The sequence below is a fragment of the Prunus dulcis genome, chromosome 2 (genome assembly GCF_902201215.1).
Source record: "Prunus dulcis chromosome 2, ALMONDv2, whole genome shotgun sequence".
NCBI lineage: Eukaryota > Viridiplantae > Streptophyta > Magnoliopsida > Rosales > Rosaceae > Prunus > Prunus dulcis.
The window spans coordinates 24,208,754-24,223,294 of NC_047651.1; the positions used below are offsets into that span (position 1 = coordinate 24,208,754).

Below are 14,541 nucleotides of genomic sequence, written 5' to 3' on the forward strand. Positions count from 1 at the left end.
AACTCGAAATTATAGTCCAAAATTGGAAGACAAACTTCCGTGGCATGCTATTAAATTGAAAGATTGTGAAATCCTCTTCACTAAGAACTCTATGTAATTAGAACCTCCCATGTTTGGTAAAACAAAATAAATGTCTATTTCACTCTAGATATTTCCATTAATTAGTGTGAAATAAGGGGGCGATGCATGTATGTCATCTTTGTAACTCACATTTCTGCACTGCATGCAATTGTCTGAGAAATAGCGAGAGAGGGAATTTGGATAAAGACAAGCTCCCTTTCTCTTTAAATTATAAGCCTTTTTCTTACACATGTTGCATCTTCATTTGATGTCACTGCTGACTTAACCCAGAAGCATCTGGTATTATATATACCCCCTCTCAGTGTGCTTCAAGACACTTCATTCATTCCTAGCCATGGATGCGGCTACAGAGAGGTCTGAGTTTAGGCAATCTTCTGCAAATACCAAACCCTCTTTCGTAGATATGATCAATATCTTGGTTGTGGACGACGATGCAACCACTCTAGCTATAGTTTCAGCAATGCTTAAAACATGGAGTTACCAAGGTATATAGATTCGTGCATGTCCTTTTTAGATCTCGGGTGTATGGTTAGGATTATGACAAGACTTTCTATGCATTTACGTTTGTTGCTCAATTCCACGACAAGTTTCATTTTTATTAGTCAATTTCTTTGCATTACAAGAGTGGAATTACATGGAGTTTTTTCTAAGACTTTTTGCATGTCTTTTTCACTATAAGTGAGAATTTAAGTTGCGCTTGTTTTCTTATTCCTTACATAAATTGAAGTCTCAGTTATGTTTTTTTAATTTTGTTATTTGTTTTTTAAATCCAACCTTTTCCCTTTCACTAGATCTAGATCTCATCCTGTACTAGGTAAATTACATCAGGTTTTCTTTTGTTTCGATGGATCCAAGAGAATTCTTTGGACTTTTTCTGCAGCTTTTTTCTGTAAAAATGGTTGATGAGAAAACTAAATATATGTGATATGCGATTAGGGTTTTTGTGTGTGTAACTTTCCCGACTCAAACAAAAGGGGATGAATGTGCATCCAATTAGACAATTTTATTATATCTTGTATATGGTGATGATTATGTTGATTTCCTTGGCAAATAAGTGTAGCTTTATTTCTTTATTTCTTTTATAATAAGAAAAGGCCCTTATAAGTCGCAATTTTACTCCTTTGTTGGGTATATTGGTTTCCCTATTTGAAATCAAAGGGTAGCAAATTTTTTTAATTTTTTTATTTCCACTCCTTCATCAGGTATATATTATATATAAGGTCCTAGAGTAAATCCTTGATTCATGCATATATATGTGTGTGTGTGTGTTTGTGAGGGTCCAAATGTGATTTCATTAATCCATGTTATAATATATATACATATGTATACATATAAGAACGTTAAATGTTTTACTACATCGTTCAGTAATTTTCCAAGATTTAATTAATTCCTTTATTCAACTACATATATACTACACTAATTATATTCGGTTGTTGATTTTCAGTTGTCTCGGTTAGAAACCCTATCGATGCTTTGGCTACCCTTCGAGCGAGGAAAGGCATATTTGATCTAGTTGTTACAGATCTTCATATGCCTCAGATGAATGGGTTTGAATTGCAAAAGCATGTCCATGAAGAATTTAAGCTACCTGTTATTAGTGAGTGTTAATTTTAAGTAGTATAATTAAATAAACTAATCTCACACATATCCTTAATAAAACTAACTTTGTTTAATTTTCTCAACGCAGTGATGTCCGCAGATGACAAAGAGAGTGTGATACTAAAGAGTTTAGAGGGTGGAGTTGTGTACTATATAGTAAAGCCTGTGAGCAAAGATGACATTAAGAATGTGTGGCAGTATGCTGTTGCTGCTAAAAAGGGTAAATCGGTTACCATAGAGGAAATAGAAAGTGCTCCAGGAGAAGCACCTGGTGAGGTCGAGGATGGAAGTTCTGAGACATCTTCCGATACCGACGAAGAAAAACAGGATAAAAAGGCCGAGACCAAGGTCAAAAGGGCACGTAAGAGGCACAGGGAAGATGATAATGAAGAGCGTATGGTTGCCCCAAAGAAGCCAAAAGTGGTCTGGACAAATTCACTTCACAATCAGTTTCTGCTGGCCATCAGACACATTGGCTTAGACAGTATATGCGACTGCTTATTTCCGTTTACCTCATCTTTTCTTTCCTTTCGAATTATATGTGTTTATACGTATAGCTTTACATTGTAAATATTTAATCTGATAACATTTGTATGCCTTTTTTCTCCTTTTCCTTTTGGGTTCATGCAGAGGCTGTGCCAAAGAGGATTCTCGAGTTCATGAATGTGCCAGGCTTAACTAGAGAAAATGTAGCTAGTCATTTGCAGGTTTGTAGTTGTTATTCAATTAATCTATTAGAATTACTTATTATTATCTAATTTTATGTGATTTTTTTTATTAGGAATTTTTAAAAATATTAAGTTCTTGTTAGCAACGATTCATCACTTGATCACATTCCATGCAAAGAAAGAAAACGTTCTCTATATATATAAAGCAAAAGGCAGAGAATGGTGAAACATTCAAAATACCAGAAAATATCATTGGTTAATGTAAACATTAAGAATTGAAATTATTAATTAAATGAGGATGATATGATAAATTCATATTTTTTCATATCAAAAAAATCAAAATTAAAAACAAAATCAGATAATATGTCCTATTTTTATGGAACTTAACTACTTATGTTATTTTTTTTATTTTTTTTATATGAAGACACATCTTTTTGTAGCTAAATATATGGTAATATTAATGATTATTCTAGTGTTTATTGAAAACTATATTATATGTATGTACTAAAAACCTTTTTTTTTCTTTTTAACCTTGATGATCATCTTGTTAACGATGGTTTGCATGAATTTGCAGAAGTATCGTATCTTCTTGAAACGAGTTGCGGAGAAAGCCAGGCTATCCAAGTGCTTGTCTGATAGGGTGTTCAGGTCAAGCTTTGCATTTGGCCATCCAGCACTAGTCTTCAACAATGTCCAACGAGACCAATATTATTCACAACTCCTCAACCCACAGCAAATGGGAACATCAATTGCCTCTACATTTCAACCATCAGCTGGAAATGGAAGCACCCTAGCTCTCACTGCTGCTGCTTCCAATAACCTTGGCTCCATCCAATTCCCCAATTACCATCAATCTTCAAGCAGCAACGGCAGCAGATCCTTCCCTCAACTTATCGGTTCCAGCCAGTCACGTCTATTTAACAATAATCAAGCTAACATTCTGTGCCAGCAACCAATGCTTGGTAATGGTAATGGGGATCAGCTACTTTGCCAAGCAAACCGCCGCACGGCAGCTTTTGGGGTGCAACAATTGATGAACACTTTTGGCAATGTAGGTATGTCTTTTGGCCTAATGAACAATAATATTGGTACAAACAGTTTGATGCATGTATACCCACAACAAAGTCAGCCAAGGCAGAATGGAGTTTTCACTTTCACCAATAACCCATTCAGCTACAACTTTGCTACATCAGGAAACCAGAACAGTTCAAGTTATACTCCATTGTCTTCAAGCTTCGAGAACATGGGGTCTAATGTTAACAATGTGAACCAGCGGGTGCCAAACTCCAGTCATCAGCTGGTTAGTAACTTTGCCGTATCCCAGATTATGAGCAGCAGTGGCAGAGAGCTAGTGGGATTAATGGGTAGTCAACCAGCTGGTATGCTCAATAACATTACTAACGATATTGATATTGGTGGTGGATATCCAAATGTGAGTCTCACTGGTGCATCAATTGGGAACAATAATGGGATTTTTAATTCTGGTTACATGGCTCAATTGGGAGCTTCTTCATCGTCGATGTCTTCTTCTGCTGGGTTTGAGATTAGTGCTAGTTCTGCATACCAATTTCCACCAAGTTTGCTTAAGAACAATGGTGATGATCAGCAACAAAATGTTCCAGTGCTGCCACCGCCCGCAGGGAATATTAATGACCAATGTGGTCTGACAAATATGAATGTTGGGGGAGGAAATGTTGAAAATTCCCATAGTGGTGTCATGGATAATACTATTACTACAGATGCTCCTCCTACCTTGATCAACAACAACAATATTTCTCATGAACAAGAATTGGTCGGTGACATTGATGACTTGATGCTCAGTAATCTGTTTATGGATCAGCAGAACAACTATGAACCTTCTCCTCCTCCTTTTGAGGTGCATATAATAAACCAGAAATTAATGATTTTCCTTTCTTCCTAGTTAATATATATTATTTCAGCTATATATGTTGCTCCCTCCCTCTCTCTCTCTCTCTCTCTCTCTCTCTCTCTCTCTCTCTCTCTCTCTCTCTCTCTCTCTCACAGAATTGTTTATTTCAATGTGTGCAGCAACAAGATGGAGATCAAGATCAACTTCCTCCCGACTTTGCTAGTTTCTTATATCAAGTTGAAGTGCCGGACCCTACTGCCGACCAAGTTCCAAACCCTGACTCTTACCATGTCGAAGATAATGCAGCTAATGACCGATCTTGGAACCAGGCATGCTTACTGATTGCATACTCTCTCTCTCTCTCTCTCTCTCTCTCTCTCTCTCTCTCTCTCTCTCTCTCTCTCTCACAGACACATATTATATTATCATAATACTAATTACTGGCAAATGTGTGACTGTGTGCAGCAGCAGGAGGGTGGTGATCAACAAGTAGTCAACCCCGAATTCGGTGGGAACGTCTTTGACTCAGAGGACTACAGCATATTATTTGATCCAGAGCACCCTTTTCAGGTAACTCAACAATTCTATTTATAGTCATTTGTAGCAACCACGCACTTATATGATATATGAAATGGCTCTTTGGTGATTTTTGCTAATGAAGTACTCATTTTGTTTTACTTAAATTCTTGCAGGATTGTGACGATGATTTCTTAAATGCCATATTGGATGCTGATATGTAATTTGTATTGAAAGCAGTCAAAAGCCGAGCAAGGATCGATCCGAATCCAGTCCTTTGAAAAGTTTCTTAACTTAGTTTGATTGGATTTAGATTAGATAGATGACTTGTTAGCTATAGTAGTAGAGACTAATATTGGTACATAACTTTGGCTATCTTGCTAGTTTGTGTTTTGCAAATTTGAGACTTTTTGATATGGTTTCCTTCCTTATAATTTGACATGTACATGTTTGCTCTCTCTCTCTCTCTCTCTCTCTCTCTCTCATTAATTTGGGCCTGGGCAGGGCCTGCACCAAACACCATTGAGTAAGGCCTTGCATCAGTTCTTCAGAACAATTAAAACAAATCAGATTTAGTCAACTCTTGCACCGTTAGCTTCCCAAAAATATATAATGGGAATGTTCAATACCAAAGCTTTCGAATGGAAATCTTGTGATAAGCAAAAAAATCTAAAATGAGAAACCAAACGCTAATTAAAAGTCTACCATTCTATTACCATCCCAATCAAATTTCCTCAATCTTCTTCAATTTGACAATAAAAAACTAGCCGTTGGAGAAAATCCTTTCCAAAGCTAAACGCATGGCCCCAATACAAATAGATTTCTTCTTCCAAAAAGATTTAGACACCACAAATCAAATCTTTTCTAAGATTTCTTCTTCCAAAACGATTGAGAAAATCTATTTTGGTGAGATTTTGGATCATGATCTCTGGTCGTTGTGCAGCTTGCAAGTATCTGAGAAGGAGATGTCCTTCAGATTGCATATTCTTTCCCTATTTTCCTCCCAATAATCCTGAAAGATTTGCCTCTGTTCATAGAATCTATGGTGCCAGCAATGTTGCCAAAATGCTCCAGGTAATAATCCTACAAATTAAAGGTTCAAATGATTTTTTCACGACACTTTTCGATGCCTGAAGATTGAGTGTCACTAGACAAAATCTTTATCATATGTAACTATATCGTGTATTAGATCGGTACATCTTGTCTTTCTTAATTACCAACTTGTGAGAATTTTATTTTGTATTTATATCATCTCTAACTATGATTTCTTCCCTACTTATGACTCTTCTTCAGCAACTACCACACCATTTGAGAGGTGAAGCAGCCGATACTTTGTGTTATGAAGCTGAATGTAGAACACAAGATTGTGTGTATGGTTGTGTTAAGACTATTTCACAATTACATCAAGAAATAAACAAGGCAGAATGCCAACTAGCTAAAACACGAGCTGAGATTGCCTTCATTAGCTCTAGTGGTGGACAAGGAAGGACTACAACAACCTCAACCTCATTACCAATTACAAGTTCAACCCAACTTTAATTTCTTACCTTGGTTTACTTGATTTGATTTTTGTATGAAAAAAAAATTATTGTTAAGAGTTTATTTGTGTATGATGTTGCTGGAGTAATACATAAAGAGACAAGGTAAAAGTCAATTATCTGTACAAACACTCAAACAATATTGGGGGAGGGAGAAGAATCAAACCTAAAACCTCAGGTAAAAAAGTAAATATTTTTAACCACTCGAACAACAAACTCCTTGCACATATTTTTAGACGTATAATTTCTGATTTTTTAAAGTACTTTCCAAATTATGAAGCGAGGGCCCAGAAACTCAATCAACCCAAACTAGTACCCAAGATCCCTAGTCCAAACTGGGCCGTCATGTTCAGCCCAGACTTGTAACCGGCAAAGATATTTTTGGCAAACCGACACTGCGCACTTGGTGGGTTCAGATGATAAAAATATCTTATTTTCCCCTTATTTTTATTATTTATCCAAATGACTCGATCAATAAGAAAGGACCATTTGTATAAATATACTAAAATACAGGGTCCTTTCAACAATATCCAAAACGTTGTTTTCTTGTACTATTTATTACACTCACGAGGGCTTCGGTTCCGTCAAATCAAAGAAACATCACCCACTTCCCTCACATCGCTAGGGTTCGAGGCTCCGTTGCTTTTAAATCGTCGTCTGTGAAAGAGAAGGTAAGAAACATTCTGAAACCTGATCATCGTTTTCCTATCTAAAAGCTTCATAGGTTTTCGCTTGGTTCCTGAGAAAATTCGAAAGAAACGAAAATTGTGATCTGGTTACTTCTTGCGTTGCTGTTTCCCAATTTTTTTATTAGCTACCGTTTCTCGGCAACCGAATGGGGATCTGACATTTAGGGTTTCTATAGCGGTAGATCTGACTGCTCTGCGACTTTGGTTTTTGTTTTCTGGTTTCTTTTCCTTTATTAATTTATAAATTTGTTGTCTATTTAGCGGTATTTCACCAATTGGAAATTCTTTTGGTTATCAATTTATTTTTGTATTCTTTTTTCGCTAAATTTGAATTGGAGATCTTGTTTTCGTGAAATGCATAGCCGAATTTTTTTCTTTGGCTAAATTAGGTCTGAACTTCTGGTTTTAGTGAAATGCATAGCTGAATTGCACCTTTTTTTTTTCAGTAATAGTTTATATTACTTGTGATTTCTAGGTCTTAGTTTCTGGTTGAATATAATGGTTTGAGATTAATGCTCCTTGTATGACAAAAGACCCGAGCTTTTTGTGAGTTTTGCCTATGAACGTAACTTAGTTACTTTGAATGTAAGCGCCTTGTTGTTTTTGCTTCTGAAGAATGTTTAGTGTTCAGTGGTGTTTTCCAAACTGGTATGCTCGTTGTTTTTGTAAATGTGAGAATTTGGTGATGTTGGATTGTTAGTTGGTACTTATTGCATTTTTAACATATTCGTTCTATCGTTCTTATTTGGACAGTGTGAAATATTATTTTGCATGTTTACTAATAGCTTATTCTCACTTGTGCCAGAAAATGAGGCCCATTTTTTGTGGGAATTTTGAATATGATGCTCGACAAAATGAATTGGAGCGGCTTTTCGGTAGATATGGGAAAGTTGACAGAGTGGATATGAAGTCTGGTGAGTTATTTTTGCTCACCTTGTTTTGATTGCATTTCTATTGTTGTATCTGTATGAAGCTTATTATTGCGTTAACCTTCCTCATCTCTATGTTGTGCTTGTTTCCCCCATGACACTAGTTATCCATCTCTTCTCCCCAAATATCTTCAAACATACTATCTCTCAATCAAATAGCCATTGCAGCACATCCACCCAATGCCACCCCCATCTTACTCCCTCCAAAAAACTTCGCATAGGGTAAAGCATGACAAACCTGGAAGAGACCAACTCAAATGTTTCATTAGAATTCATTCTCTAATTTTGATCCCAAAAGAGTTATAAATAATTTTTTTTGCAGAACCAATTATGTGGGAATACAAATTTGTGACTGAATTCACAAAATTACTTAAACACCTGAAAACTGACTACACAGTTCACAGCTTGTGTGTGGTAATATTTGGTATTAAAGTGATTTTAGTGCATGTAGTCATCATTTTGTATTTCATTGCATTTGCTTTGGTAAAATAAATGATTTATAGTTCGTTTCTTGAACTAACAGAAATGATTATAAACATGAACTAGCTGCCGCAATCTAGCATTCCTTTCTCACGCAGTTTTGAGTTTGCTACCTTGAAGGAACTTAGTGTAGAGTTATTTAATAATCTGTCCGGAGACTCTGTTCATGACCAGAACAGGAGATTAAAATTTGTGCATATGTGCATGTAATTTGCATTGATTTAAATTTGTAATAACAATCACATAAAAATTATTATACCCTGTGAGAATGCACTGGGCCTTACAGCAGAAAAGGCAATTCAACTACGGCACGTCTGCATCTGTAGTGGTGGCATTTCCTATACGTTGTTTCATCAGCAATCACATTGAAGAATCATCCAGAAATCTCTCAGTGACAGCAGTCTTCCTTTGTTGAGTTCCTGTGGGGGTTCCGGATACGTTTAAGAAAAAAAAAGCATGTATATTTTGACGCATAAACCCCCATACTCAACATTTTCTTTGACGCAGGATTATCTTGGGATATCCATTCTCTTCCAGGCTAGTGGATGGGCTCTTCAGAATTCCTTGTCTTGCCTGTGACGAGCTTCCTCTTCTTGTTTTCAAGAAGAGTCACTCTGATCTGCCATTGCACTACCGCCATCCCACATTTTCCACAGTCACAATTGCCTTTCATTCCTCATGACTTTCGCCCAGCCCTCAATTTCAGACATGTTTCAAGATTGAAACACTGCCCAATCCCATGGCAGAGGCAGCAGATTAGATGGAGAAGGCACTATCTTTACATTGACCCACCATGAGACATCCACTTTTGGATTGTTGTCCCTTGACATCACTTAGTTCATAATACAAGGTCTGTTACTAATTTTACTGGTCACTTAGTTTGTAGATTTCCCGGAGGTTGCCAAACTGTTTAATTAGGATAGAATTTTAGGTGGTTTGTACATTGCTGAACGGAGGAATGCCGCCTCTTATTGAAGAATCCTTATGAAGGGAATGCTTACCTTTGTTTGGTAAAAACACATGGAATTTGTTTTCAATCTATTCAGAATATTTACTTTACGTTTTTTACAGGGTTTGCCTTTATCTACATGGAAGATGAGAGAGATGCTGAGTATGCTATTCGGGGACTTGATCGGAAAGAATTTGGTAGAAAAGGACGCAGGCTTCGTGTTGAATGGACGAAGGTAGCAAATGTAGGCAATTTCTATCCTTATTTTGCTGTGTTACTGTTTGTCAGGTTTTTTTCCCAGAGTGTACAGGTTTTAGCACTTCTGTGTTTGTATTGCAGCATGAACGTGGTACTAGAAGACCGGGTGCTTCAAGAAGATCTTCGACTAATACAAGACCTTCAAAGACCTTGTTTGTTATTAATTTTGATCCGTATCACACTAGGACCAAGGATTTGGAGAGGCACTTTGATCCATATGGGAAAATTGTGAGTGTTAGGATCAGAAGAAATTTCGCATTTGTTCAGTATGAGTCACAAGAAGATGCTACTAGGGCATTGGAAGCTACGAACATGAGGTGGATCTCTCTCTCTCTCTCTCTCTCTCTCTCTCTCCTCTCTCTCTCTCTGAGCAAGCATTGTGCTAGATTTTTTAAATTTTGTGTGTCATTTTGTTATTGGCTGATAATGTGTTTTTGCAGCAAGCTGATGGATCGAGTTATATCAGTGGAGTATGCAGTTCGTGATGATGATGAAAGAAGAGACGGCTTTAGTCCTGATAGGAGAAGTCGTGATAGGTCACTAGACAGAGGCCGTGATAGAAGAAGATCCCCAAGTCCCTACAAAAGAGAGAGGGGTAGCCCTGATTATGGCCGTGGCCCTAGCCCTGGTCCCTACCGCAGAGAGAGGGGTAGCCCTGATTATGGCCGTGGCCCAAGTCCTTATCGAAGGGAGAGAGTAAGTCCAGACTATGGCCGAGGCCGCAGCCCAAGTCCCTATCGAAGGGAGAGATCTGATCATGGCCGGGTCTCTAGTCGCAGTCCCCGGAAAGAGAGGGTGAGTGCAGACCGTATCCGTGATCGTAGCCGTAGTCCTTATGGAAGAGAGAGGCCTGGGGCTGACAATGGCCATGCTCCCATCCGTAGTCCATATAAGAGAGACAGGGAGAGTCCTGAAAATGGTGCCATTGAGAGTCCATATAAGAGAGATAGGGCCAGTCCTGAAAATGGCGCCATCCAGAGTCCATATAAGAGAGATAGGAGTAGTCCTGAAAATGGTCGGGGCCCCAGCAGCAGTCCTTATGAAAGAGAGAGGGTCAGCCCTGAACATGGTCACGGTCCAAGCCCCAATTCTGTGCCTGAAGCTAGGGGGGACAGCCCTAACTATGGTGGGCCTGAAAGCCCCATGCAGGAGAGATATAGCAGGTTTGAATTTGGATGACTCGCCTGGATTATTATTAATTGTGTTATTCATACTTGTAAATAAATGTAGTCTTGTCTTTTGTTGTTAACACACGTCTTTTTGTTAACTGCAGCCGTTCACCACAAGCTGAGGAATGATGATGATCTTGATCAGTGGTTTGGATCTGTCTGGTTGTGAGATGCTGCAGTTTGTGGTTCCCTTGAAAACTCCCTCTGTAGAGTCGAATCGTAATACAGCTTATGTAGTTTCCTGTAGCCTTATTTCTGAGTTGTAGCTTTTAGAGATACTTGTCTGCAGTGGTTTCTGCCCAAAACTTTATGGAACTTATTATTGCTATTGAACAAGCAACTTGATACAGAATTTGGCCCCCCAAGTGGTTGTTTACAATTTCAATTTCTTGATTGTTCCGTTCGTAAGGCAGCTTATTTTGTGCTTGGAAATTCCTCAATTGGTCTTTGATTTATGTCTAAATTTCTTGGCCGGCCTTGATTTCCGTCTGCTTACAGCTGTGTGGCATTTTTGTTTCCTGTGTTGTTGATTTGTTAAGGGCTCAATGCCGGCATGGCTCAATGTCCATGTCAATGTCCATGTCCGTGTTTGAATATACAAATGCACCGAGCCCGTGTTTGTTTTGTTCCTTTTTATCGGTTTTTATCAAGGGAAGAGAGATGTGTCATTTTAAAATTTTAAATAAATAAATAAAAATCCGAAGAGAGACGTCATTTGAGCTTGTAGGTTGAGCTGTTGTTAGTATTTTATTTTAATTAACAAAATAAATAAATAAATAAGCTACTGGTTACCCAAAAGAAAGAGCCCCATGATTGTCGATGGAGTTTCACAGAAAATGACTTAAGGCATGTGTTGCGATGATGAATCAATTCGATGATTATATTTGACAATAACGAATCCGTATACATAAATTAGGTCTTTCGGCATAAACACCGTAAAGTCCAATCCAATGGCTTTGATTAAACGCAGTTTTTCTGAGACCAAAATTTGGGTTTTCTGAAATGCTCACTGCCTAATATTTTCCCGACCGTTCAAAAGCAACACACCACAAGTGGTAAGATGGGGACAGTTATCCCATCTTTTCTTGGGCAAACTTGATGATCCAAGTGGAATTGGAATCTCAGTTAACTGTCGGCTTTTGTTTTGGTCTCGTGCTAAATTTCATATCATTCTGGTTACCACACTTAAACTGTCCATATATCAGCCTATCACTATGTGAATATGACAAAGCAAAAGACCATTTTTGACGCGTAAAACATTCGGATAACTTAGAATATGACGTGTATGGAGGGCTGACACGTGTAAATTGTTTTCCACACTTGAATATACATGTGTGAACATGAAGCTAATTAATCCCTCACTAATCTCTAATTCAAAGTTCAAACCCTGTTTCTGTCTCTTCCCACACTACCAACCAAATGGGAATGGCTTTCGGCGAAGTAGACAATATGCAACAAGGTGACATCAACAATGGCTTTTAGGGAGAAGACGAAGTCAAAAAAAGGAATTTTAATATGCTTCTCTCAAAAGTGCTTTCTTAGTTAAGAAGAGCTAGCACCCATCAAGTTTAGTTTTGAACTGATCTATGGGTTGGGACTGAAACTTTAAGAAGTTGATCTTAGATAATATCCCTAATTCATTGACCAATCAATGTTCAACATATAATTACATCCTAATCAAAATCTTCTTGACTACAATAAAGACTTATTGAATTTGGATCCTTAATTCGTTTTTTGGGTTGGGATTAGAATGTGAACGGGTGGATTATATATGGTAATAATGACTCGTGACCCCCCACCCCTTAAGCTTATCATCTCATTTGGAACTATGTATATATATTTATATATATTTACATGTAACTTTTTCGACATTTTAGATGGAAGGACAAGACTAGGACATTATCGTTAAAAGAGAGTAGCGGTTTGTACAAGAGCTTTTTTGTTTTCAAACTATTGGTCTAAATACGTACAGCTTTGTAAAGCCAAATTAACTAGGTTTCCTTAACTTTTTTCTCCTTTTGTTTTGTACCTGTTTTCTTTTCAAAGAAAAAGAAAGCCAAGATTACAGCTGATTACAAAGGACTGAGTTCACTATTGCAGATTTCTTTAGATTCTGTTGAGATCAGCCAAGAACCAAGTTTGAAACTTGGTCATCAGTATCAATGTCTGAACTTTCTGTAACTTGTTAGTTTTATGTTGTTTTCATCTTTTATTTATGCAATAAGGATCCTTTGTGGTATATATTGTCTTGGAATTGTTTGATTGCGATTGATAATTTGGCTACGTGAACCAACTAGTCAAAAGTAAAAGAAACACAACTAACTTTGAGTCATCATGTACATGTATGTATGCATGTGCTTAATTGGTATATAATAAACAATAAAGTTGTAAAAAAGTCTCTTCATTGTCAACACAGATTATAAGAAGTTAGAAATTTCAAGCCAAATCCCAGCTTCAGTCCAATTGTGATTTTGAACTTTTTCTTTGGCGGAGGGGAGGGGGGTGAGTTTGAGTTCTAAGTTGCACCTACAACATAGTCCAAATGCTTTTATTGCATGCCGAAGAATTTTGTGGCATGCATGTTAATTGTCGGCAAAGATTCATTATGTTCTGTATAACTTTGTATCTCACTTTCAGCCCACATTAGAGATTTAGTCGGTGCTGGATCTTAGCCTTAATTATCAACATAAAATTGCTTTATTCGGATTTCATTGAGTTTCGCAATGAAAAATTTCCTGTCGTGATGAGTTTGATCAGTCAAGACTAAAGCATTTTTTAAATAGTGTAGTTCAAGTGGTTAAGAACACTTATCTATGCACTCAAAGTCATAGGTTCAAATTCACCTCTTTCATATCGCTTATATCAACAAAAAAGAAAGAAAAATAAAACTTCCTATTGGAAGAGATTGTTTTTCTCCCAATCGTTAAGAGTACAAAGTTAACATGGCATTCGCTTCTTCTTTAGGCATATAATCACACGGTTGGGTTGATTGCAACTCTTTTTGCAACATCTAAATACTATCTAGTCGGCTGTTCTTTTTCTTTCTTTTCTTTTCTCCCAACTTTGGCTTTTGCATACTTTTTTTTTTATTTTTTTATTTTATAAATATTTTTAATATTTGTTTTTATATGTCTCATTTTAATTTGATCTGTGTAGCGTCTTTTCTTGGTTCTCATTTTAGGGTATCTTGTGAACCTTCACACTCACGTCGAAGGTTCCACCGAAAGTTGGACTCATAAAAATGACAAAAAAAGGTTCTCCAAATAACTACAAATGAGTTTGGATGGCAATTTGCTCAAGTTATAATCGAATAGTCCAAAAGGCAGGAAGGAGTAGTCGAATTGTTGGGTCAAAGCACAATTGTGAACCAAAATATCAAAGCATGCAGACTTCTTTTTTGTGTAGAATTTTCTACACGTTTTTATGACTAAATCGTTGTCTTTGTCTAAATAATTTGACTCAGAATGAGTCTTTGCGCCTTACCATGGGCTTACTTATGGGTTATGACCTTTTGATACGGGTGGGAAGAGAGCTAAAACCAGTAAGGAGACCAACCCACTCATCCGTGTGGGAGTCTTGGAACCATGGCTGCCATCCACTTGGCAATGTTTCTCTCAAATGAGCTGTGACTTGAAGCAACAGGACTTTCAACGGCTTACTAGAAGCAGAATAATTTTTTTTTAAAGGGGCACATTCAAAGGAAAAATCCCAACAAAAGTTGACCTTTTCCTTTCCAAATTGATTTACAAGTGAGAGTTCACATCATCTAGAGGAGAAACACTTCAATGCAACGGG

The 14,541-nt window shown here is 37.3% G+C and overlaps 2 protein-coding genes across 5 annotated transcripts; both read left to right on the plus strand.

The window, feature by feature from the left end:
- The first annotated feature begins 415 nt into the window (after positions 1-415).
- Positions 416-4,958, plus strand: LOC117618440 (two-component response regulator ARR1-like). The gene is made up of 8 exons (XM_034348006.1): positions 416-566; positions 1,526-1,678; positions 1,769-2,164; positions 2,311-2,387; positions 2,923-4,224; positions 4,398-4,547; positions 4,684-4,788; positions 4,911-4,958. Exons 1-8 carry the CDS (start codon positions 416-418, stop codon positions 4,956-4,958), a joined length of 2,382 nt encoding a protein of 793 aa, XP_034203897.1.
- Positions 4,959-6,810: 1,852 nt separating this feature from the next.
- LOC117618185 (serine/arginine-rich splicing factor RS40) lies at positions 6,811-11,158 on the plus strand. Of its 4 annotated transcripts, none has more exons than XM_034347789.1 (6): positions 6,811-6,943; positions 7,767-7,875; positions 9,442-9,563; positions 9,659-9,894; positions 10,018-10,740; positions 10,851-11,158. In XM_034347789.1, exons 2-6 carry the CDS (start codon positions 7,770-7,772, stop codon positions 10,873-10,875), a joined length of 1,212 nt encoding a protein of 403 aa, XP_034203680.1. In that variant the 5' UTR covers positions 6,811-6,943; positions 7,767-7,769; the 3' UTR covers positions 10,876-11,158. The 4 variants fall into 4 exon arrangements, with proteins under 4 accessions (XP_034203680.1, XP_034203681.1, XP_034203682.1 ...); XM_034347790.1 differs by having other exon boundaries at positions 9,442-9,554; XM_034347791.1 differs by lacking the exon at positions 6,811-6,943 and adding an exon at positions 8,878-9,220 and having other exon boundaries at positions 7,765-7,875.
- The last annotated feature ends 3,383 nt before the right edge of the window (positions 11,159-14,541 follow it).